This window comes from Dermacentor variabilis, chromosome 6 (genome assembly GCF_050947875.1).
Source record: "Dermacentor variabilis isolate Ectoservices chromosome 6, ASM5094787v1, whole genome shotgun sequence".
Classification (NCBI taxonomy): Eukaryota; Metazoa; Arthropoda; class Arachnida; order Ixodida; family Ixodidae; genus Dermacentor; species Dermacentor variabilis.
In genome coordinates this window covers 116,861,822-116,887,672 of record NC_134573.1, presented here as the reverse complement: position 1 = coordinate 116,887,672, position 25,851 = coordinate 116,861,822, and the positions used below count along the sequence as shown (strand labels likewise).

The window sequence follows — 25,851 nt, the reverse complement described above, 5'->3', positions numbered from 1 at the left end:
AGCTCATTTTCGTGCCAGTGAAGTTATCCTATCAGCAGAAGTGCTTAAATATATGTGCCCAATAGCGCAATAGCTAAATGTATGTCCCCAGTGTGGCACTTATTGCCTCACAAGGTAATCAAAACACAGGAAAGATGAGAGACAAATTTGCTTACCGTCAACTATGAATCAATGTTTGAAAAATAAAGGCTTTAGATATATATTGAGATAATGACTATGTTATTGCCTACAGCGAAACAAAATCAGAAAAGGTAGTATAAATGAAATCCTATGTTCTTCAGTACATGCAGTGCTATTTGCAAGTCAAATCAACTGAGCAGCTGAATGATAAAAAGGGCTACAGCTCACCTTCAGTTTCACGTGAGCTGAAAAAGTGCTCTTCAAGCAGCCAGGCTGGCAAGGTTCAATAATTCAGGAAGTAGCTTGCTTTAAAAATTTCATTGTATGGTTTGTCATTCGACATGCTTGAAGGCATTTTGGAAATCAGTTCATTTTACGAGAAGGTCAGCTTAACAGAACTGCAGTAAAACCTTTCATGTAACTGAAAAGTTCTTTCGCTGCTAGCATATTAATAAGTTGACCACTTTGTGTTAAGGAAGCTTCAGTGCCTGGCAAGACATGTATCTTTTGTTGAATGTGCCGAGGTATGCATGGCCGGCAGGAGGTCTTGACCCCACTTCATGCAGAGTCAGAGACAAGGAGAGCTTTCTTGGCGAAGAATTCTTTATACAATGTTTACAAGTTGGCGTGGTTATCAGGAGAGACCAACAGAGCAGCTATAGGCTGCTTAAATAACACCCCTCAGTCCTCAGATTTTCCAGACAGTCCCTAAGGACGAACAAGGTCAAGAGAGAGGGGGTCCGGGCAGCCTCCGTGGTCCCAACGACGCTTTCAGTGGCCGGCGCCTCCGGGCACCGCGCTGCGTTGTCAGGTCGTTCTGGTGGTCGGTCGGAATGGTGCGCCGGGCAAGTTTTATGGCCCGGCATAGGACAAAGGGAACCAACTGCAAGGCACGGGGTCAAAACATAGCCCTCCTTGGTTGGTCGGTGAAAGGGCTGCCCTGGGTGCCGCACAAAGGAGCGGGGGGGGGGGGGGGGCTGCGTTGCTGCCGGCACGGGGAGGGTCCGAATAGCAGTCCATGAGCCGGCAGCCGCTTCTGTCGTAGACGCCGTGCAGCCGCGAGGAAACTCGAGCCGTGCACGTAGTCGTTTTTGTGCCCGAAGCGAGCACCATGCGGGGATGAATGCTGCCTCCACGGTCGACCCACCACAGCACTGGCCTCTTGTCAGGCACATCCCAGGGCACAAACAGCACTGTATTGCCGATACACGAAAGCGTATATAGTGTATCTGAATATACAAGATACTGCTATTGCAGCATCACCATGCGAAACTATAAATGTTTGCTAAACACCACTTCTCAAGATTATACTGCTACCACTGAGCCACCTGATTAAAACTAAAAGCAGTGACATTCTTTTATCTTTACGCCAGAGCCCTCCAGTGAGGTCAGGTGATGAGGTGTGTGCGTCTCTATTGGCGTCACATGGTCCCGTGGTGGTGCTTGCGCCGTCTCGACAAAACAAGCACTCAACCGTCTGCACACAACCAACCTATTGCTTCCTTGATTTTTTTTGTTTTTAGTTGCATCGCTGTCATAACGCTTGTAGCCACTGTACTGTGATGCGTCCGGCGTCTCTCTCACAAATTCTGATGCCGCTATAGTGTCGCTATCGAAGTTTCTCTTGTGTGGTGCTTTGTTACGCAGTCTGAAGAATGCAAAAATGGGCTTGCTTTGCATATACAGGGTGTCTACAAACCGGGGAAACCGGGAATTCTCAGGGATTTTGAGTACTCTGGAAGAACTCAGGGAAAACTCGGGGAATTAGTGCCTCTATCAGGGAGAATTAGCTGTAATATTATTGAAAGGGTCGAAAGTCGCAGTAATGCTGGCTGGACTAACATGCAGGAATCGTAACGAATCGTGTTTGACGCCTTGTCCTCGGCTGGAGGAGTTGCCAGTGTACAGTCACCGACCGACTTTCCGGATTCTTGATAATTTGGACAGCTTCGCGGCACCGCCACGTACCCCATAGAGTCAATGTATCAGATGTCTGAAATTTCGGATGCAAGAACTCTTCACTGTCCGATTTACCGGACGTTTTGCTGTGACCGCAGGCTGAAACGACATTAACCAAAGCCACCACCACTGCCATTTTGATTACCTCGCCGCCTCGAACTGGCACTCTCGCGCACAAATCTGCTGGCAGTCGTAGCCACCACTGCGGCAACGCTAGGCCTAGCTGCTTCAATGTTCGCTGTTAAGCTTCTTGTTGTTCGATTCTGTGTTTCTTCATTTCTTCGCTATCAGCAATAATTTTGGCTTCGAAGCTTGGAAAGCGTGGCGCATTGCGTAATGCTTGTTCCCAAAAGCTAGTTTTGCCTCAATACATTTGTGTTACGCGGTGAAGCATGAGCAAAGTATTGCTGTGAAGCTTAACAAGTGTAGGAAGGGGCGGGACACAGTATGTATTCCTCAGTTTTATACGCCTGCACCCGCCCTCTCTTGTCACAGTAGGAGCACCGATGTGCCTAATATGTATACTGGCAGGCATTCAGATCTTTTTCAGACGTGCCCTTGTCGATTTGAGCCCTTAAGGGCAGTAAAAGACATGTATTTATTTTTTTGGACTGCCCGATTTTTCGCAAGTTTCGCAGCCCGTAGGTGGTCCAAAAAATTGGACGTTGACTGTAAACTGACCAAGAGTATGCTTCAAATGGTCCGCGGGGCGAACGCGTGGCGAAAGAAGGACGAGAACAGAAAGGACCGGCGCATTGAGGAATGAATGGGGAATTAAGTATGAGACCACTTCTTTAAAGGAGCCTGAGCTCAAAAAACAAAGTGTTGACTGACGCCAAGATGCAGGTGTCCCTCACCGAAACCAAAGTAAACTGTTTAAAGCAGTGAAACAACACTGAGGTGTCGTGCGCAGGCTGAGAGTATGTCAGAACAGTTGAGCTTGACTTACGAGCTGTTGAGAGAGAATCTCAATTGTGAAAAAGTTCGGGTTTGGTACCACTGAGCTTGCTATCAGTTGATAGAAATAGCTTGTATTCCAAAATATTTGCTTCTGTATGCATCCCCTTTTTATTTATATTTGAAAATGACTTGATTTGCAGTTTTTTTTTTTCAAAGACATATTATTTGCTGTGCATTTTACTAACCCCTCCCTTCTAGTCCCTCTTTTTTTCAATAGCATAAACACTTCTCCTTTGTATTCAAATTGGATTAAGTCGGATTTTTTTTAAAATATTTTTTTCATGTGTTTACTAGAGAGTGACAGCGTCGGGCGATATGGTTTCAGCCCTTCTTGACATAAAACACAGTTCTGCATCACTCAGGGAATTTTGCGAAGGCACTCAAAGAAAACCTGGAAAACTCGGGGAATTTGGAAATGTCAGCTTGGTGTACACCCTGGTATAGTGAATTTCACACATCAGCGATTTGAAGGATCTCGTGAATGCAACTTTGACTGTTGTGAACCAAAGCATGGCTGGTGCTGCCTCCAGGAGACTTGTATACAAGGTGACTATTTTGTGTATGTTATTGTTGCTTGCAAGCACCAAAAGCAATTTTTTTGGGCTACATTACATGCCAAAACAGTAATACATTTACGGACAAGGTAAAGCTCCACAGCAGTATTTGCGCCATCGTCTGGAGGCTTCTTATTGACTTGAAAAAATGGAAAAACTTATTAACTCCAATCAATAATTTATTTGAAACCCAACGTTTCGAGACCAGCTTGGTCCTTTCTTCAAGGGTGACTAAAACGTGGGCCAGCAGTAGCATGGGGCGGCCTATGGTCTCCCTTTGTTAGTACGTGGTGCAGTCCACTAACGTACGCGGAGAGGAGCGTTCCTGACGTCCTATACATTCTTGTATTTAGATGGCGACCCGCTAGCTGGTCGGCAAGCATAGCAGCTCCCATCAGTTACAAAATCAACAAGCAAAAACCATTGACAGCGCAGCGTATAAAGAGCTTTTTATGTTAAGCAGCTAAAGCAACCCCAATAAATTCTTTCGGAATGGAAGTATTCTACTTTGAGCAAGAGAGGCAAAAATTTTCAGATACAGTGAAACGTCGGTAAACTCTAGTTGGCCGGAGCTCGGAAAAAGTACGTACTAAACCGTAGTACTGCTTAAACGAAATAGCATGAGATTGCCAACTTACCTGTCAAAAACGGAACTCTGAGAGAGTACGATGAACGGGCAAAAAAAGGCAGTATTTGTTCACTTCGTGCGACAAACGCGTTATTTTCGTTTGATGCTGCGGCGGCCTAGCAGCGGCGACAGCGGCCTCAAGCTTACTGAAGGTGTGAGCCAGCTTTTCAGCCAGACCCTTCTTCTTGGCAAACACTTGCATGGCAGATTCCTCATTGGCGTTGCATATTGACACAAGCACTGTAGCGCTACAGAAGTCACGAGGTGCTGTTCTTGTCGCGACGATTGCATTCATGAGGCTGACTTAACGCGCAGCTTCTGCCACTGTTGGGCCTGAATCGCCCATGCTGTCACTTTCTGTGTTGTCCTCATTACTGTCATGAGGTGACACTTCGGCAGCAACAGAGGAAACGATGGCGAACACTCGAACCTCGTAGCAGACATCTTTTTGTGGTAACAGCAGCGGTAACGCTGAGCTTAATGTCACGTCATGTGCCAGCGCTGACTTCTTCGTGCCACGTTCGATAGCATGAATGATGTCCAATTTTTCTTCTGTGCTCAGCACCCAGTGCTTTTTGCTGCGGCATCACGTGGGTCGTAGCTTGCACGACGCCACAACACTCTCTGGCATGGCACCAGAATGATGTTGATGTGGCTTCACGCGCAATCACATGTACGGGGCACATAGAGAACAGGGCGCTGGGAGGCCGTTGTGATCTCTGAGGCTTGTTGTTCTGCCAGGCCACCCGAAGGGGGCGACACATAGTCAGTGTAGTAACTCTATGGGACGATGCACCGCTGTGATTGCGCGACGAAAAGTGGAAACACTGTGTTAACAGGTGCTTACGCAATAAGCTGGTACGGTTTATACTGATAAAGGACGCATTATGTTCAATGGCCGCTGAGTCGGGCATTTGACTTTACTACTTTTAAAACGAAACTACTGTTTGAGCGGATACAGTTTAACGAGGTTTTACTGCACTAGCAGACATTTCATTCAAATGAAACAAAGTCAGTCAGAGTTGAGAAATTTCCAAGCAAACATCTTTGTGCATATACACGTTTACTGCTACATTGTATAGATCTATAATAAGAAATCTGCAAATGTATCGAAGTATCTTGAAATACAGATGGAAAGTATTGTATCAGGTACAATAATTGTGGTTGTATCTTGTATCTGCATCTCAAATACTTGTTGCCCAAGTAGCTTGTATCATATCATCACAATTGCAAAGTATCTTTGCCCAGCCCTGGGGATGTGCAAATAGTCAAAACTTCCGAATAACAAATTGAATATTGCCCTATTCAATATTTGGGCCCTATTGTTAAACATGAATATGTTCCAGTAGTTTTCCTAATATTTCAAGTCTCCAACTGTGGGTGATCAAGTATAAAAGTGGAGAAAAAGTGGGATAAATTTAGCCCTAGCACTCAGTGTACACATACACTAACATGAGAAGTTATGTAGTGGGCACTATATGTTGCTCAGGGAGCCAAACATTTCTGGCTAAACCGCTTTTGGTTGCACTCACCAGGGAGTCCCAAGTGTGCAAAAAGAGTGCTCATTTGCTCCTACTGCTCCATTTGTGCCTTTAGCAAACAGCACTTTATGATGTGCAATGTAATGATAAACTCGCTAGCATTACGAATATACTGTGAAGGGAGCAGCAATTTTATATTAATGAGAAAAATGGCTCTTTGTTATTTGAAAACTCATTGAAAGGTATTCAATATTTGGTTTGCTTCTGGCACTATTCCATTAATATTTGATAGAGTGCACTTTGATTAAACTCTCTTGAATGCAAATGCTGAATAAACGAAGCGATGGTAACAACATTAGTTGGCTGCCCATAGGCGCAATGGTAACAAGCTTTGCTTGAAATGGAACGCATCCTTTTGTGAACTTCGGTTAAACGAAACATTAATTAACTGAAAATACCACCTACCTCATAAGTGTATGGAACAGGAAATGTTGGACAAACCTGTGAAATGATGATGCTATAAATGGCGGAGAAAATCCAATCCATAAGGCAGTTGTAGGATAGTTAGTTCAAATTAAGGATGCTGAAGTTGCAACAGTGTTTCTATCATGAAGACTAGGCAAGTAATGATCCCAGAAAAAGAAAACACTATGGATTTGGTAATTTCTTTCCAGTCAGGTTGCCGCTACTGCTTTGTTCACGTCGCCAGGAATGAGTGATCTCAGATGATGCCTTTGTTACCTGCTCTGATGAGAAGATATTAAAGTTTGTGATGAAGGCCATGGTTATATTGAAGGATACATAGGTATGGCTGTTTTAGTGTGTGTCACTGTTTCCGACCAGATGGCAGTTATTGTCTGCAGCGCTATATTAGATGTGACGAGTGTGTGGAATTGCTTGCAATTGTTTTGCTCATTAACACAACCCTGTAAAAAAGAAACTGCAGTAGGTTTTCGCTAATTCGATCCCAGCTGAAGGTCCTGGCCAGTGCCCATGCATTTCTATGGGCCTATACTTCTGTTATTCTGATCCTAAAATTTGCCTTTGCTGGATAATTCGAACGTGAACCGTCGTCATGCTTGTGTCTGATGCCTATGGTGACCCCAATAACGACCCTTTTAGTGGCAGCATCCATCTCAGCAGAGCTTAGGGGAACGGTGAATGCGTTGAACATGCGTCATCTGCCATTGAAAATGGCTATTTTCGGACTCCCCTAGGAACATATTCAGGCAATAAGCATAGCTCACAATGCCTCATTAAGTAATTTCCCAATTATAATATGCATCTTCCTTTAAAGCAAAGCTTTCTTTGTGAACCCCTTGTGCCTGGCTTGCTAACCATGACTGCCGCCTGCTGCTGCTGTCTAGCCAAATAGCTTACACTTGGCTGCGAGACAGCGGCGCCATCTAGGAGTGATGGCTCACATTACTTCACCCGCAGCAGTGGAAGGTAGAGGGGGAAATCCGGCCTGGATATGCAGTTCGTTGGCTTCTGATAGAGAGGGCGAGGGGGCTCTGTGACACGGAAAGCTGCAATGAGATAGGAAAGATGGCACTGGAGGAGATGGCCGCACATTGGACGTGCATTGCGCCGCCTAGCAACAGCCTGGATAGTCGCATTTGCTCCTCCAGGAGGGGGAGGGGGGAGGGCTGTCGGGTCTGTTACCCTAAACAAATTGCATATATAATGCCGGTTCATTGAAGGGTGCATTGCATTTCAGAACGCTTCATTCGGGGCATCCATGACCCAGATTAGAAGGTGCGTGTGAACACGGCCTTGTAAGCTTCACTTTTTATACGTTAAAATAGGGCACGTTGGATCTGCTGCATTTTTCTCCCCAAGAAATTTGAGCTGAAAATTGCATGCGTAGTGCACTCCGACAAGATACTACAACCACCTTTGTGACGTATGTATGCTTTACCGCATAACACCATATATTGCGGTGAAGCCAATGTTAAAAACCATGTGGTGAAGCTGTTTTAATAAACTGGCCACTGTTCAACACATAATAGACCTTTGATCATTTTTATTACTAAGAAAACAGGTGATTGTTATTTCTACTTTGTTTAGGAGTTTTAATGTCATTTCTACTTTCGTTTTCTACTTTGGACACATAGAAAGTGGGTGCATATTTTATTTAGGTGGGTGTAAGAATCAAGCAAATGTTGCTAAATGAATCGGCAGTTAGATTTGGCATTTTTATGCATCTCGTTTAATTCAGCCCACTGAATACTTTGATCAATTTCTTCGGTTCTATCAGGGTCGAATTAATAGAAATTGGCTGTACTATATCAGAAACAAAGCGTGTGAAGGTCTTTTATTTTTTCTCCACAGTAATAATAAAACACTCACAATCTTCGAATATAATAATTATTGATGGTTTATGTGCACTTTGCATAAATTAAGCTTTGGATAAACTGAACACATTTTTCTGTCCCTTTGATTTCTGAAGCGTAACCTATTGTATATTAGTATTCGCACACACCTATCAACCAGCTAGATTGTTGAGCCTCTAGCTTCTGCACGAGGTGAGCCACACTGTTTACTATTATACCACAAGGAGCAGCTCTTGCACAAGATGTCAAGTTTGCTTTCAGAATGTCATCAGGTGTTAGCCCCTGCTGTCCACCTAGCTGTCACACAAGACTAACTCGCAATATTAATGGCCTTGTGTTGCAATGGCTGGGCACCCACACCACTGATAAGCGCGTGCCCTTTTCTTGGTTGCAAGTTGCCACTGTTTTTTTCTGATGGGCTTGTCCCGCTTTGAACGGCAGGCGTCTGCAACAGCTGTTTTGTCTCTTGTTCTTCCTCCTGCGGGGGACAGAGAAGTGCTACAAGTGCAACCGGATAGGCCACTTTGCCAGGGACTGCAAGGAGGCCGAGGACCGGTGTTACCGCTGCAACGGCACTGGTCACATCTCCAAGGACTGCCAGCATGGCCCAGATGAAAGTGAGTGCCGTCCTCGCCGGCTACATTCTCTCATATTTATTTACTTAGTTCTATACCTTCAGTGTCAATATGGAGCAGGCATAACATAATTTCAAAGGTGTTGACAGGTACAGTAAGACAGATGCTGGAGGAATGACTGAAGTTGAAAGCATCTGGCACACAGAAAAAGCAATACAACCACAAGCAAATGTTGAGGAAATACAAGCCATGCAAAGTAATTTTCGAAGTGCAAGCTTTTAAGCTTGCTCCAAGAGTACATTGTGGCTAGACACAGCTGATGCAAACCAGACACGTAGTGGCAGCTCCTGATTGAGCTTTAATGCTGATGAGAAGTGTATATATATTTATATCATTACGCATGTACATTACATAGTGATGGATCAGCAGCTCGGTAAAGCATTGATGCTTTTGCATGGGGCAGGGCACCAGCCTATCTGCCGTGAATGGTGAAAAGGACAAAATCCGCATGCTGCATACAGCCTTCAGTATGAATTTCTTCAGAAAAAAAGAATGCTGGGATCAACTTCATGTTCTTTGTAAAAAGTGTGAGCCAGCACAAGCATAAATGATATTATGTAGCCTACACACTTACTTTGTCCCATATATGCCATGAGATTGTTTAAAGCACGAGAATCGCAAGAATGGAATTAATTGTAAATTGCCCTGAACAGCAATGACAGTACGCCATCATGTGCGCGAATAATATTAAAGCAAGCAAGCTGCTATCACATCATTTCATCATCCCTCAATAAACTTATGGAGGATGATTGGTGCCGTGTGTGTCTGGTTCCAATTCCTTGCCTTGCGTCATTCTGCATTCCTTGCTTTCATGGAGCACTGACTAGTTTCAGCTTTTGTTTTGGATTCTCATTCCTTGAAGGTACACTAAAGAGAAGACTTTGAGCCAAATTACTAAATAAGCTTTCTTCAATAGCAAAAAAGATCTACCCTTACTGTTGGAGGACACTTGGTAAGCAAGAAAAGAGGCAAAAAAAAAAATTCACTGATGATTATGATACTCCCTGATGCAAATTTTGAGCACAGCTGTTTAGGTGTTTTGAATTCATGATGTATTGCGGTGAAGAATTTGATTCTGAATGACTGTGTGCTCTCTGCGGCAGTGCTGAGCGTCTGCTCGGGCAGCTCGTTTAGCAGCTGCGGCAGATGAAGTACTTCGATCAGTTGCATCACTCATTGTTCAGAAAGAACTGGCCGACACATTTTGTGTTAGGATTATATTGTCACATGGTAGTGGCAGTGAAGAATGACAGTTTTCAAACTTTTAGTGACAAATTTAACTCTTTATTTGGCAAACTTGTGCCCAGCAAAACACGTACAACAAGCACAACAATAGCGGCGAGCGGAGCCAGCGAGCGGAGCCGGCGAGCGTCGAAAATCTGATCTGTGGGTCAAGCGCATCGGATTTTGTACATGACTCGTTGAAAGTTCCCATGCAATTGCTGGTGCCTGCATGGCTTCCAGAAAGTACTGCACTACACAGTTTGCATTGTGCATCCAATCAAATTACAAAAAGCTTTGGTGAGAACAGCCAAAGGATAGAACTATTTATAACATTCGAGAAACTCCCAATACATGCAGGCACATCGTGCATTGAGGGACAACATTTAACATTTGTTAGCCAGTGAAAAGCAGTGACTGAAGAAAGATTAAAGCAGTGAACAGACGGACGCACGGTACTCCGGCGCCATCTCGCAGTGATCGTCGCAGAACACGTCTTGGGTGGCACTGTTTTTCTTCTTGCGCTTTCACCATACCCTCTTCCTTCGCTTTCTCCCTCATGGTTCTGCTGCACCCTCCTCCTCCACTTTTCGCCTCACGCTTTCTTCGCTGTCGCCGACTTTCATTCGCTGCTGTGTTCCGTGTTTTTCATCCTTTGCTGTTGGGCTTGTTCATTTGGTCACGCCGACACTCGCCGCAGGGACGGGTGTCCAAGAACTGCGCTCTGAAACAAAAGACTGGTGGTGACACCTCCTTTGCTGGAGCTTCGGTGCGAAATGAAAGAAAACAGAGTTTTTACCATAATATTCTTTACTAGTCAACGTATTACCGCGAATGAAGTGAAAATTGTTTCAAAAGAATATTTTATCCATCTAAAGTGATTCAGTGTTCCTTTTTAGTGTCTCTTTAAGCTGCCTTGAAAAGTATGTGTGTACTTTTTAAGAAAAAACGTGCTAACTGGGAGAATGTACGTTGCGAAGTCGCTAAAAAATTCAACAGACTCGACTGTAATTGACATCTACGTAATGTGATGTGTTGTGGCATGAGATGCCGATCAGCACCTATCTGGTGGGGCCTGAGTGGCCCGAGACGCACATTGTCGTTTTTGAGGCTTCAGCAAGCTTATGTTTGCGCTACTCGAATTTGGCCTGGGTCAGCAGCTTCTTCGGGCATGCATTTTGGTGGGAAGTTTTGACGTGCCCACTTGGTGGCAGTTGGGAATCTCTGCCAGGGCGAAACATGACACTGACATCGGAACGGCATCATGTTTGGGTCATTTGGGTTATTGCTTATTAAAAGCATGCAGTACGTTTTCTACGCCACATACGCTGTGAAATAGATAAGCAAAGATGCTTAATGCAATGGACCCGGGCGGGCGAGTACTGTGGAAAAACTGCTGTTGAGGGCGACTACTGCTCTTAATCGTGTGTGCCTCACAGCTTTTCTTAATTACACGGGATCTACTGGCTGGAAAACATATAGTATGATAGCAGTTTGACGGTTTACTGGACATTGGTGCCGAGAGATGTTTTCCGGAAGTGTATTAACCAGCAAAAAGGAAGTGTAAAAGTCTAATCCATTTATAATGAACTCGATAGTTCCGTGAAAAGTAGTTGTATCAGTAGTTCATTATATGTGGACTTGCCCTTCCATACGTACAAAAATTAACACTGAAGCTGGCATCTGCAGCTATGATTTATTCAGTTTGAAAACCATATTTTCAGTAGAGTGGAACCCTCGTTTTGCGATAACCCGCGTTTTACAATGGATTAGCGCAGTCCAGGCGAAGTCCCCATGGAAGCAATGCACTAAAGACCCTGGTTATCCGATGCAATTTTACGCCTGACCCATGTTATACGATGACCCTCTTGAAGCGCGGGACGGAACGGCGGACAAAGCAAAAGTGCTGCGGGTCTCTTTCTCCGCTCAGTCTCTCCGCATGCCTCGTCTCATCGTTCGTTTCTCTCTTCCCTACCAGCAGCCGCCCGTGATGCCCGCTGTGCTGAAATAGCGCCTTTTCTTCTCCACAATCACTTTCTCCCTCTCTTCTCAGCGGTGTCACCTCTCGTCACGTTGGGGCAGCGTTTCTCTCCTTCCAGTTTCCCAGCAGCAGATCACCGACAAGGTAGCGCGGACAGGCCTAGGTTTATCGCACGTGTTCTTTGTCATAATCCTAGCGACCAGCGTTCAGCGGAGGTTTTGAGTTGTGTGGAGCAGCGAGACGCACGATGTCCCGAAAGCGGACATTTCTGTCGCTCGGCGATAAGCTGAATATTATCGAGGAAGCGGAAAAGTGGCATGGAGCCACGAAAGCCAGCATATCCTGGGACCTTAAGATACCCGAATCTTCGCTTAAGACGATCCTGTCAAACAAAGCAGTGATATGGCAGGATGCCAACAAGTTCGGGCTCAAGCAGAAAGCGGCAAAAGAAGGACAGCATGAAAAGTTTGGAAAAGTTTTCGTCAAGTGGCTGCATCAAGCACGTAGCTCTGCGATCAACGTTGACGGCACCATTATAAAAGAAAATGCGGACCTTGTGGCATTGTGTCTGGGCATCGACGACTTTCAGGCATCGAATGGGTGGCTGGATTTCTTTAAAAAAAACAAAACAGGATTGTATACAGCTGCTCCTGCGGAGAAAGCACTTCCGTGGACATTTCGACGGTGAACGAGTGGATCGAGTCGCCGCTGTAGGTGATTGCTGCATACAAGCCTTGCAATGTTTTCAACGCCGATGAGAGCGGTATTCTTTACCATATGCAGGCCAGGCAAACCGTTGCGTTTAAGGATGACAGCTGTCATGGTGGCAAGCATAGTAAAGAGTGCGTGACGGCACTATTCTGTGCTAACGAGGACGGTTCCAAGAGGCTGCCCATGATCGTTGTTGGAAAGTTTGCAAAGCAACAGTGCTTTAAGAAGTTGAAGACACTACCGTCACCAACAAAAAGGCGTGGATGACGTCTTCGCTCTTCAGCAATATTTTGCAGCAGCTGGATAACAAAATGGGTGCTAAGGTGAGGAAAATATTGCACCATGCCACCCACCCGTTATGTCCAGTCTGAGGAACATAAAGGTTGTTTTTTTTTTCTGCCCAACTGCACAAGCCGGCTGCAGCCACTAAATGCCGGCATCATTAAATTTGTCAAGCAAGGGTACCGAAAGTGGTTCGTGCAGCGTCGGCTGGTGGCTGTGGAGTGCAGCGAGTCAGAAAAAAAGATCACTGTGCTCGACGCCATGCATTTTATTGCCAGTTCGTGGAACACAGTGGCGCGAAGCACAATCGCTAACTCGTTCAAGCAGTGTGGCTTTAAGCGAGAGACTGCCTCCTCTGCTGGGGACGCAACAACCTCGATGCCGCTCGAGGCCGATGCAGGCTTCGCCGATGATGAGTTTGAGGGTTTAAACCTCGCCACGACCTTCGCCGAGTATGTGGAGGCCGACGAGAACGTTGCGATCTGCAGCGAGGTGTCGCTGGATGATGCCATCGAGGAGGCTTTGCCTAGTGCCGACACTGCTGCTACATCAGACAAGGACAACAACGACGCCACAGATGCCGTGCCTGTGCCCACCATGTTCGCCGAGGTGCTACAGCACATACACAGCATCCGGAACTTCATCTGTTCATGCGATGCCGCAGAGGACCTCCTTTTGGACATTGCCCAACTGAAGCAAAAGCTTTTGGTTCACGGATCAAACAAGGTCCAAAAGAAACTAACCGACCTTTTTCAGATTTCGCGCCGGCTGGCAGGAATCGCGGCAGTGGGCAGTGGAGTGCTGTAAAGGTTCGTGTGAATAAAGCATGATTGGTACCTGTACTGCAACATTAATTCTTATCGCATTTACTTTTTTGGTAATTTGGTTTTCCAAGCACTGCAGAGTATGTTAGTAGTTTACATTGAAGTTTCTTGTAAATCCGTCGCGCGAAATAAGTAGTATTTTTATAGGCATAAATTATGTTCGGATTTTTCGACACCCGCATTTTACGGCGCTTTTTCGCGGTCCCGAAAAAGTCGTATAATCAGGGTTCCACTACATGTATATTAATTTTTACTCATGGCACTTTATTTTATTATTTTATTATTTTATTTAAAAATACCTTACAGGCCTCAAAGTGAGGCATTGAGTAAGGGGGGCAGTACATAGAAAATACATTGAATACAAGACATCTATAAACCGTATCTGTTTACAACCTACAACCAAAGTACAACTGAGATGAAAAAAGAATTATTTAGATCACGATTCACTAGGGAAAAGAAGAAACATAAAAAACATAATATAATAACAAGGAATAAATCACACAGATTGTTGTCAGTGAAGTCGTGTAATTAAAAAAAACAGTTATGATGAAAAACAATAACAGAAAAGTTACGGACGCGACATTCCAACGAAACGGTAAACATAGCGACATAACAGTAATAATGCGAAAATAAGCTGTAAATATAGTGCAAGTATAGAAAGCATTGTGCGACAAACGTAAAACTTCACTTTTCTTTAGTCATGTAATCAATCAAGGCATCACGGAATGAATCGTAGTTAGATTGGCTTGCAATGCTGTCCGGGAGTGAATTCCATATTCTGATAGCACGAGGAAGAGCAGAGTAATGGAATGCCTTTGTAGACCCGTAAAGGCGGGCATAGCTGAAATGATTATGAAGCCTATGTGACGTGGAATAGGGTCGTTTCAAGCATGCGGGTGTTCGAGTGGAGTGAAGGAATTTGTGGAACAGTGTTAAAAGGGCAATGTCTCGGCGAGTGCTCAAGGATTGTAATGAAAGCTTAAGTTTTATTTGTGTAACACTAGACTGGTAGCTGTAATCGTTTATGATGAAGCGGCTTGCTCTATTCTGGATCCGTTCTAGCGTTTCAATTAGGTATTTCTGGTGAGGGGACCAAATGGGAGATGCATACTCGAGCTTGGGACGAACGAGAGTTAGGTAAGCTAGCTTGCGAACATTTGAAGGAACATTTCTTAAGTTGCGTCGCAAGTACCCCAACGATTGGGAGGCATTAGCTGAAATGGACGTGATATGCTCTGTCCAAGAAAGATTTGACGTGAATAGAACCCCTAGATACTTATATTGTGTAGCTGTTGTAACAGTGTAATTGTTAATATGGTAGGGATACTGTGAGGTTGCCGACTTCCGGGTAAAAGACATTACTTTGCATTTTGTGGTATTTAAAGTCATTAGCCATTTATTGCACCAGTTATTGATTTGTTGAAGGTCTTGCTGAAGAACGAGATGATCATCTGAGTTTTTAATAGGGCGATAAATTATGCAGTCGTCGGCGAATATTCTGATGGTGGAGGACAAATTTTGAGGTAAGTCGTTAATAAATATTAGAAAAAGCAAGGGACCGAGCACGCTACCCTGTGGTACACCAGAAGAAACGTCTGTTACGGAGGAAGAGTAGTCATTTGCAATAGTAAACTGCTGACGATTAGACAGGAAATTTCGGAGCCATGACAAGGTAAGACAGTCTAATTTAAGTGCGGAGAGTTTTGATATTAGGCGACAATGTGCGACACTGTCGAATGCCTTCGAAAAATCAAGGAACAAGCAATCAATTTGTAAGTTATAATTTAAGTTAGTGTGTAGGTCTGTTGTAAATTCAAATAACTGTGTATCGCACGAGAGGCCCTTCCTAAAGCCATGCTGATTATGAAAAAGGAATTTGTTAGTCTCAAGATGTCTGTAAATCTGCGAAGCGATAATGTGTTCAAGCAACTTGCAGGGATTATCGCATCAAGCTGCAAGTTTCCATTTAAAAATTTTATTTTAAGAACGAAATGCAGCATCGTAGCTATTTCAAAACTGCACCTGACCTGTTGTAATCACCTGCTATTTAAAAAATACAAGTGCAGTCACTGCCATTTTTAATGTAATTAGCATTCTTTGCCTACTTAAGTTGTGTTGAGCCTATCTAGCTATATCTATCTAGCCTTTACGCAGACCCATTTTCTCAAGTTGTCTACCTGCTTGGGCCACTAGATATGTGTTCATGGTTGTGATGCCGTTGGTGTAGTGCCATCGTCGTCATTCTAGCTTCGTGATGTCTTTCGTCATGCAGTCGCTATCATGCATCCATTGTCATACCGTCATCATGCCATTGTGGTTGCGCCATCGTTGCCATTTCAGCTTTGTCATACCGTCACTTGTCTTGCTGTCGTCATTATACCATCATCATCATTTAATAATTGACATCTAGTTGCTGCGAGGTCGTCGTCATGCTGACTCGATGAACTGATCCTGATATACCAGTTCACGATGGGTCCTCGCAGGAATTTTAATGTGATGTTTACCGCGGACCAATACTGGAGATAGTGTGAGGTCACAGTACATTGATGCAGCTCACAGCATTAAGCTATAGACGTGAACAATAAGTGTTTCGAGCAGCATATCACAACTGGTATCCCAGTAGCTCTGCTAGGAAGCTATTGCTTGGGCTTGATAATCATCCTCTGATTGCTTCTGCCCAGTTGTTAAATCGAAAGTTTTTTTTTTGCCTACTTTCTTGGCTTTGCCGTAAGTGCAGTGAAATGTGGTCATTATAACTGATAAATTGATGTACTATCTGGGTTCGTTATACATGGGCTCGACTGTAGCTGTATTAGGTCTTATCTTTTTGTGTTCTTGATTGCGAATGTTAGTGCCGGGAAATTGTACGAAACTGGATCGTATCGACGATGTTCTACTGTACATTTTTCACTTCAATGCGCTCATGTGGAACAAGTGTTCTAAACAGTTATTTTCCATTCGCATTTCGATTTATGTTGATGACATAGCTCTTTAAGGCAAACTCCAATGAACTGCAGTGAAATGCCAACTGTAATGGGTGCTGCAAGAAGCCCAGAACAGCATATATATAGAACAGCTTCCTTGCAAAAAGTATGATGATTGAAATACAAATAGATGGGTTGCAAAAAGCTCACAGAAAGAGGCGCTATTGTACTGAAACTCTTATCACTTGCAAAAGATGACAAAGCTCCTTGGTGTTTAAAATCTGCGTAATACTGGTGCGTGACTTCCGAGATGTGGTGGCGCCTGTGGCATGCTGAAAATCTTCCGAGGCCCTGTTCTGGCTAGAATTTGTATGAGGCACACGCACGCACACAAATAGTAGCAATGCTGCAGCTTAGTCAAGATTGCTTCAGTAGATTACTGCGCTTGTCTGCGGGATTTTTCAACAGCTGCATTGCGACTGGTGTTTTGCATTATGACTGCTATAACTGGCACTAGTGTTATGCTTAAATTGAATTCTGTGAGAGAGTAAATGGTAGTCAGACAAGACCTTATTACTATAAGCTGCCGTGGTGGCAATGGCTGTGGCATTGCACTGCTAAGCATGAGGTCACGGGATCGAATCCCGGCCACACTTCGATGGGGCAATATGCAAAAACGCCCAGGTACTGTGCATTAGGTGCACGTTAATGAATCCAAGGTGGACAAAATTAATCCAGAGTCGTCCACTACGCCGTGCCTCATAATAAGATTGTGGTTTTGGCACATAAAACGCCAGAATTTTATTATTATTACTTATATTCTGCTCTTCACTATAAGTAGTCACACTGTAAGTATGCATTTATAACCAAAGTGAAATTTCGGTGCACTTTGCCCTTCAGCATATGGGGGAAGTCATCTAAGCACAGAACCCTTGCACCCTTTTCTTTTCCTCTGACCAGTGTCGTGCTACAACTGTGGCAAAATGGGCCACATTGCGCGTGAATGCAAGGAGCAGGAGAAGACATGCTACATCTGCCACAAGCAGGGACACATCTCGAGGGACTGCGAGCAGGATGAGAGAAGGGTGAGCAGCACTCCAGTCATCTCTCCTGCTTTTAGCTCGTGTCCATTGTCCTGCGTGTTTTGTTTGTCATGGAGGTGCAACCACTTGATTCCTATTTGCTGTGCCTGCCTTTGTGTACTTCCCTCCCTTTTATTAACCCCTTGCCACAATATGCCCATTACAAGGTCCCGGTGAACCTTGTGCACTGTGCATGATGCGTGGCTGTAAACTCGTCTTTTTCAAGTGGCACTTTGTTGTTTGTGCTAAACAGCTGGGCTGTGTGCAGTGTTGCTGTGGTTCCTGTCACGAGGTAACAGCAGCTTCCCTGCTGCAATATATGTGCTTCATCAGTATTTTGGTGTCTGCTGCCCCTGTCAACTGTTATCTATTTGATTGGTGTTTGTGTTTACTTGTGTCTGGCACCAAGACTTATTAAAAATGGACACTTGAAAGATCCATTTTTCATGAGATTCTAGAATACTTATTTCTCTTCATATGCAGTTTTGTTTGATCGCTAAGAAAGGTGAAAGTTTACTGTGGTGTGCCATTGCATTCTCCGGATGCTTGGTACATGTTGACACATTGTAAGCAAGAAGGAAACCAGAAAGCATAAATCAATTTACATTAGTGTTCCAGCATGCCGGACATGAAGCTGTCAGCTTACATTAAAATTTTCTCTGCCAAGAGGAATCTTCGCATGGCAGTGAGGCTTTGGGATGCCTCTAGGGTTGGAAACTTGAAGACATTCTAATATGACTTTACACATGACAAACACTGCATTACAGCACACTCATAACTCCCCGTAACCAGAGTTCAGTGTGTGGACTAGTGAAGGCTGCTGCAGCTAATGCATGCATTCCCTGCTGTACACCGCACATTGTACTTTGCATGCCTCAAGCTCTGTTTGTAAGTTCATGTCCAGTTTTGTTTCACAATAGCACGCACTAGCACAACTGCTGTCCCACGTACCAAGGTGTCGGTTCACTCTGGCTGGGACTACTCAGGTACGCTCCTCTAGCACTTTCTTCCTCCCCCCACATTTCGACACACTTGTTTGTTCCTCTCAGCCTAATTAAGCTTTGTCCTGCAATAGCATGCACTCGCCAGTCTGCTGTCTCGCTTACCACGGTGTCGGTTCACTCTGGCAAGCAGTGTTCCAGGTAGGCATCGGCAGCACCTTAACACCTGTACTGTCTCTGTGTGCCTTTCTGTCTTCACTTTCATTTTAGCTTGAACTTTAGTCAGCATTTGACTCGTATGCTACATTGAACAGGATGCCAATGTAAATTGACAATGAAGCATTGGCCAAAAAGAAAACAAAAATGTGCTGATGTCTTCTGCTGCATATCTTGGGAATTTAAAGTAGCCATAGAAGTAACATTTCAGCCATACAATGAAACAGGCACTTCAAATGGCACATTCTGCCAGCTAGTAATATGACTGCAGATTTGCTACACCAATTCTGCGCTGTGTGAACTGGCTTCAGGTTTGTGCAAAGCAAAGTGTAAGCCGCTGTTCGATGGGGGCGAAATGCAAAGACGCCCGTGTCCAGTGCATTGGGGGCATGTTAAAGATCCCTTGGTGGTCAAAATTAACCTGGAGTCCCCCCACAAAGACGTGCCTCATAATCAAATCATTGTTTTGGCATGTAAAACTTCAGAATTCAGTCAGCAAGATGTAAGGTAAAACTGACAATGTCGATGCCATGAGATGACTCTCCAATCATAGGTCTACCATGTGAGAGGTGGCAATGCTTTCCTAGTAGAAATGTGCACTGTTCCGGCATCATTTTCTCTGGGCTCTTTAATGCACAATGAATCATATGACGTGACTGTTTCTTTGTCAAACGTTCGTCAGTGTGCAACTTCATGCAAAGTCATTGAAGCAACTTCATCTCAAGAGCTACTAGAAAGACATACTTTTGGCACACCATTCAATTGTCCCCACGAGTAACCATTAGCACTTCAGTTAGAAAGCACATACGTCTCCTTCTAAAACTGTGCTTTTCGAGAGGGGAATTCGCAAAGCCACGGTCCTTCGAGTCAGAGAATGTGATCCTGCTCAAGAAACTAAAAGAAAAGTGTGAAAGGGTAGTTAAAATTATAATCTTTTTGTAGGCTACCACTTGCCAAAATTGTGAAAAATAAAAGACTTTGGGGGCTTCTCTTCTAGTGCAGAGTTGAGAGACATCAGGCGCAGTGTCTCTTCTCCCTAAAACGGTAGCCTTGCTCCACTGCCGAGTTGATTGAGCGGAAGGAGCATGACTGTGCATCCACTTAGCTTTATAATTTTTCAGCCAGGCTAGCTGTGCATCCCTGGAGTCTGCTGCATCTCTGAGTGATGCACGTATTCATGAAAAATGCAAAGTTAACCAGCGGTGCCTGTGTGTGACACTGTGATAAGTGATTTTTTTAAGGGAAGCATGAAGGTAGTGCCTATCTGGAAGCGCCTATAACGGCATTTGTTACACTGTGTCTGTTCCTAAAGATTTGTATCGCACCATTTTGATTTACCGGCACTTCCTGAGCTAGTTTCGGAGGTGCTGCACTTTGCTATTCGTTTCGCACAGTGCAGGCTTCGGGCAGGACACATTTAAGGGATTGCTTGCACTCGTTTGAGAGGTAGTGCAGGGCTTCTGCAGATGGTGTGGTGCCATGCCAGTTCTGCCAAAGCAAGAACTGCCACTCAACTGGCAAGAACTGATTACTGTATTTTTCAATGTATAAGTCACTTTTTTTTTCTGAATTTTTCATCGGTGGGTTTTATTGAACTTATATAATTAAAAAAAAAAAAACTGCCGTTGAAATTAGATTACATGCTATGGCCACGCGAAGTGCGCTGGGTTGGCGTTCTCTGGCAGTTGCTACGGGTCGCGTGCGTACTATTAAGGTAGCGGGTTCTTCTCGTGATCGAGTTGCTGAGCACTGCGCGAGAAGGACAGAGGAGCAACGCAAGCGGCGGCAGGCCGACTGCTAGTCAACCGACTCTGAAGAAGTCGTCGCATCTGCAGATAACTTTCAAGATGTGGTACGCACCGCTTCGCAAACTATGCGGTTGCTCTAAAGTACAAGCCACCCTCCCTCTCGCACTACCTTCCCGCTTTCCTCCCTCGTGTACGATTCGGCTCACCATCGCACGCTTTCACTTGCGCATACAGCATACGGCGCACGGGTACAATCTCATCACCTTTGGACTTTATATCGAACATCACGGTGACCATGATGGCAGAAATGTGCCTAGAGTGTCCATATCATTGCTTGCGCATCACCCGCGTTCGCAAAGTGAAGCATCACTGTATATTTTTTTAATCACTGAGTGAACAGGTGCATATATATATATATATATATATATATATATATATATATATATATATATATATATATATATATATATATTTCGCATAAACTGCCATTTTGAGGGGGGTATGATAGGAAAATATGATAGTTCACAAAGTGAACAGACCTATCTACACTACGGTACAGCATGATCCCGGTGACCCCCGGTGACACCTCCTTAAAGCCTCTTGAGTTCCTTGCTGTAAAACCAATGGGGACATCTGTATGAAGTGAAGCCCCTTTTGAATTAGTTCAGTTAGCAGAGACGAATTAAACAGACTTGCAATGTGCATTCAATAACTAAAGAGTTCTGGCAGCTCATGATTGGTCCTCGCAAGCACAGTTCTGAAAGACAAACATTACATGACTTCTCATGAGGTTATTGACCATGGGGGGAAATGGCATAATAGTGGTCAAAATGACCAGCGGTTAATTTTCTGTCTTCTACTAAGTACTTGTGTGTGTTCTGTCTCTGGCAGGCCACAGCTTAGTCTCTCACTCTGGCTTGCACACACATGCATCCTGTGCTTGGCTTGTCCTCTTGCATGCCGCATGCTTTGTGGTGGCATTGATTGTGGTTGCTGATTTGATTTCGGGGGTGGATTTTTGTTTGTTTTCCCGACTTTTCTTGAAAAAGGTTGATTTTTTTGCCCCTCTCCTCACTTCTTGACTTTGGCCCCCCCATTTCAGCGTCCCGAATGATGAGTTCGGGGGGCGGCAGGGTCGACTCTTTAGAGAACGGGAGCCCCCTCCAAGACGAACCACCACCATCACCGTAGGCCGCGACGGCGGCAGCGTTTTTCTCGTGCACAGAGTGGGAACGGAATTTCGCACACTTCCTCGTCCTTCCCCATCCCATGCGTGCCTCCCCCTGCTGCTTGTCCCAGCTGCTATGGAGAGATGGCGGCGTGTTGTTCTCCGGCTGCTGCCTTTCCCAGAAACTGAGCTCTCCTTCGTATCACCCTCGCTGTTGAAATTGCTCCTTGAGAACCTGTTTCCTACTTTCAAATTTTTTTTGTTCTTTTGTGCATGTTATTAAGGGGCAAGTTTGGAATTAGACACAAAGAAAAAAAGAATGGTTCTTTTTAGTCTTCATTCTCTGAGTTAAAATGCTGAAAGCTGGATGCAGGTAATTGTGTTACAAAACGTACACATTTTCTGAATGAGGCCTATTTTTTGTTTATATAATATTTTAACTGATTGATTTATTTATTTATTGATTCTTTATTGGTTTATCACATATACATGTGATGGGAGGTGAAGGGAAAAGCCATTCAAGTATGGCTTGAGGGAGTCCTTCGCCCCCATACTGGCATACTGGAACCAATGAGACCAAAATAGATAATGTATTCGGAAAAAATTGCACAGAATTATATATCTGCAAGTTTTCAGCACCATAACTTGGAAAATAGATATGTATTAAAAATATTTGGCCCAAGACTTCGCTCTTAAAAGGAGGCCCAGGTGTTCAGTTTAGCCAAATGCTGCTGTAACTGCTATGTTTAATTTGGCAGTTTTGTTTGTTCGAAAGCGTTCATTTTTATTGTTGCAGACTTGTAACCTTGTACTGTTGCGGGTGTCGTTTTTCTAATTGTATGGTTATTGTTTCCATTAATTTCGAGATGGAGTTCAGTAGTTCCTAGTGCCAAAAAGAGAGGTGCAGTATGTTTTGTTCTTTCTCTCCCCTCTGTACACCCCTCTCTCTCCCTTGCTTTCAGTTTCTTCCTCTTTGCTTCTAAGATTTAGATATCGTAGTTTTCTGTTAATGCCTGCACAAAGTTGTAGGCTGCCTTTTTTTCCTCGTCACTTGTTGGCTGTGTTGCACTGAGAAAAGACAAGCTGTGCGTTGTGGTTCGTTGGCTGTACATAAAGGAGCTATTTTCTTGTTCGCTCAGGTGATAAAATAAAGTGGGAGTGATTAAAAAAAAGAAAACGAAGGGCAGTTTCGTTTTTTCTTTTTTTGCATGAGAGCAGTTGAAACTGTTCGTAGTTGTGGGCATGCTGATGTTTCTGTGCATGTATGGAGGCATCCCATTGCATTAAAGCTTGAATTTTCTCCACAACAGGCTTAGTAGCTCTTAGCCTGCAGCAGCACGCCACCATATTCAAGCATGCGCATGAGTGAAGTAGGTGTCACTTAAGCTACCTTCACAGCAATCCTACTGCAAGAGAGTTCGTGAATTAATGGCACACTGGAGGTGGTCAATCGATGCCTATGCATTGCAGTCATTGGACTCTTTGCACACAAAGAAAAGTGAACAGCCAATGGCACTAAAGTTGATGTCGCTGTGGCACACAGAGCGACGAGACCTGACACTGCAGGAGACATTTCTTGCATGGTGTCTTTCACCATGATAAGAACTAACAACGCTAAGGCTAAAACGGCAAGGGATATGGCGGCAGCGCTAACTACCAGCAGGTTTATGCCTTTTAGAATGAAAACGTGCCTAAAACACACGGACAATGCAACCTGCTGAAAACAGTGTGCACAAAATAAGCAAAACTAGCAGAAGAAAAAAAAAATTGGTGCTGCTGCCTTTATCAGTTAGGCAATGCAGACTGCCATCCCCCAATTCTGATGACTGTTAAAACATCGCTGTGAAATGAGGTAAAATACCCACCCATTTGCAAGCAATGCTACTGCGAACACTTCAGACAGGTATTGTTCTTTAAAATGCAGCTGGGAACCTACAGAGTTGCTTTATGCTTTTGCTTGCCTGAGGCTTTTTCAAATTCATGCCATTCTTGCATTGCACGTGAGAACCTGATAGCAACTGTTCAAACTGCTTTTGACATATAAAGCAATCATTGCTGACTTGTGAACAGCAAGCAAAGAAAGCAAACATTAAAATACTAATATCAGAAAAACAAACTACAATTATTCACATCAAGCCTTGTCATCACAGCTGCTCTTTGATGTGCAAGCACCTGTATTCATTTGTAGGAGGAGGAGAGCTTGTGTCCAAAGGCCAATACAATTGGCCATAGTGGAAGTTGTAAGAGGCAGTTGGTGTATTGGTGCCAAGTCATTGTCATGCATCATTAGCACTTGGCAGTACAATTGTAAATGTTGAAAAGAGCACCTTTTAAAGCAGTTTTATGTAATTCTTCATCATTACAAGCATTGTGACATTATTCTATGCCCATCCTTCTCAGGCACCAATTTTGTCCAATTTGACCAGACTTCTCTCATCTTGAGAACTGTGAAAACCATACAGCCGCAGAAGGGATTAAGGACTGTCAGTTCTTTGGCGAGTTTTGTCAAGTTTATGGAATGTGGGCTTTATCCGAGAACTCCTTACATGAACATCAGATGTGATAACATCAATTCTATGCTTAGCATACTTAGAAGGAATCCAGCCACTTGAAAAATATGCCTGATGTAAAACATAAATAAAAACTATGAAAAAGTGAACCTGCTACATGAAAACATATTGATAGTGAGAGCACTCGCATAACCGTGCACTTTCGAACTGGTTCTGCTAAAGAATTTTAAATGTACTATGTATTCAAACTTGCAGCACAGACCCAACCGGTACTGTTTCAGTATGAATGCAACACATTTTAAATACTACTTTCATCAGTGGTTTTGATGCACTGCTGTGGCATGCACAATTATGCGCGTAGCGATATGTATCAGTTCTATGTTACAAGTGGTCAGTAACACGCATTTGTTCTCAAGATGTGGTTTTTAGGATGTTCATTCAGGCAATACTAGGAAACCGTCAAATATGTGGTCAGCGGGCAGATTGAACTGGTGACCAACAGCATCTGTAAAGACTGACTGTGCCTATGAAAACCTGGACAGGTATCAATTCTAGCTGTATCACTCATTGTCAGAAGCTTATACAAAACTCAAGGTGTTTCACCCTATTTACACGAACACACTAATTGTGGATACGGGAGCTTGAAACAGAGCTTAATGCTGCATATATAAGTGCTGTTATTTTTTCCTTGTGATTGGGCATAACTGCAACAGGCTAGAAAAGCAATAGGCTAAGTTCAGCTTAACCACAAATATGTTCACATGACGGGCATTACACAGAGTCTGTGCCTAAATGTTCCTAGTCCTTTTGTAGCACTGTTTGTAGTCCAAACACCTTGATTCATTTGTAAGGCAATGCTGGAACTCCAAGGCATGAAACCAACCAGCACATAATATAATAATTGTTACTCCAAGTTCATATTGCAGCTACATGTCGGTCTGCATAAACAGTGATTGTGTTTATGGCTGAGCACTAAGGAGATGCATTAACTCAGTGTACTGTAACATAATTTGTATCTATACTGATTGCAACGTTATGTAATCACAAACATTTCACAAAGTAAATAATAGAACAAAATTAACTGTACCAAGCAAACATATCCCAAGGGAGAGATGTGGAGTTCATCATATTTGTGTGATGGCCTATGCCACGCGTGTTGTTTTTTTTTTGTTTATAAAGGTTTTATGAAGTAACCTCTCGTACGTCACTTCAGCGCTTCAGCTGGATTGCCTGGGGTTTCTTTCGTTACTTGAGCGACCAATCGTGCCACAATCTTGGCCTTGGTGAAATAACATAGTCGTGCGGGTAGCGTACACTGCCATGAAGATCTTGTCCAAGTTTTGCTGTCGTATGTGGTACGTGGAGCTTGCAAGCGAATTGCAAAGTTGCCTTTCTCTCAAACACTCTCTTTTCAACGGAAGACCCTGTCCCCACTCTCCTCTGAACGCTTTATTTCATCATCGGACACTTTATTTCATAATTCCCTTAGACGTCTGCTATTAGCTGATAGCTGATATAAAGCTGCGGTCGGCTACACGGCGTAGATACCACGGTCGCCGTGGGATGCTGC

General features: G+C 44.0%; 1 protein-coding gene across 4 annotated transcripts in view; it reads left to right on the top strand.

Moving 5' to 3' along the window:
* The window catches only part of CNBP (CCHC-type zinc finger nucleic acid binding protein), a 50,445-nt gene that overhangs the window by 7,108 nt on the left and 17,486 nt on the right, over positions 1-25,851 (top strand). For 3 of the 4 annotated variants that reach the window (XM_075695587.1, XM_075695585.1, XM_075695586.1), the window contains exons 3-4: positions 8,530-8,655; positions 17,577-17,701. In XM_075695587.1, coding sequence (XP_075551702.1) covers positions 8,530-8,655; positions 17,577-17,701 — 251 coding nt within the window. Of the gene's footprint in view, positions 1-8,529; positions 8,656-17,576; positions 17,702-18,618; positions 18,685-18,773; positions 18,841-21,705; positions 22,953-25,851 lie in introns of those variants that run through there. The other variant, XM_075695588.1, reaches the window with a different exon arrangement.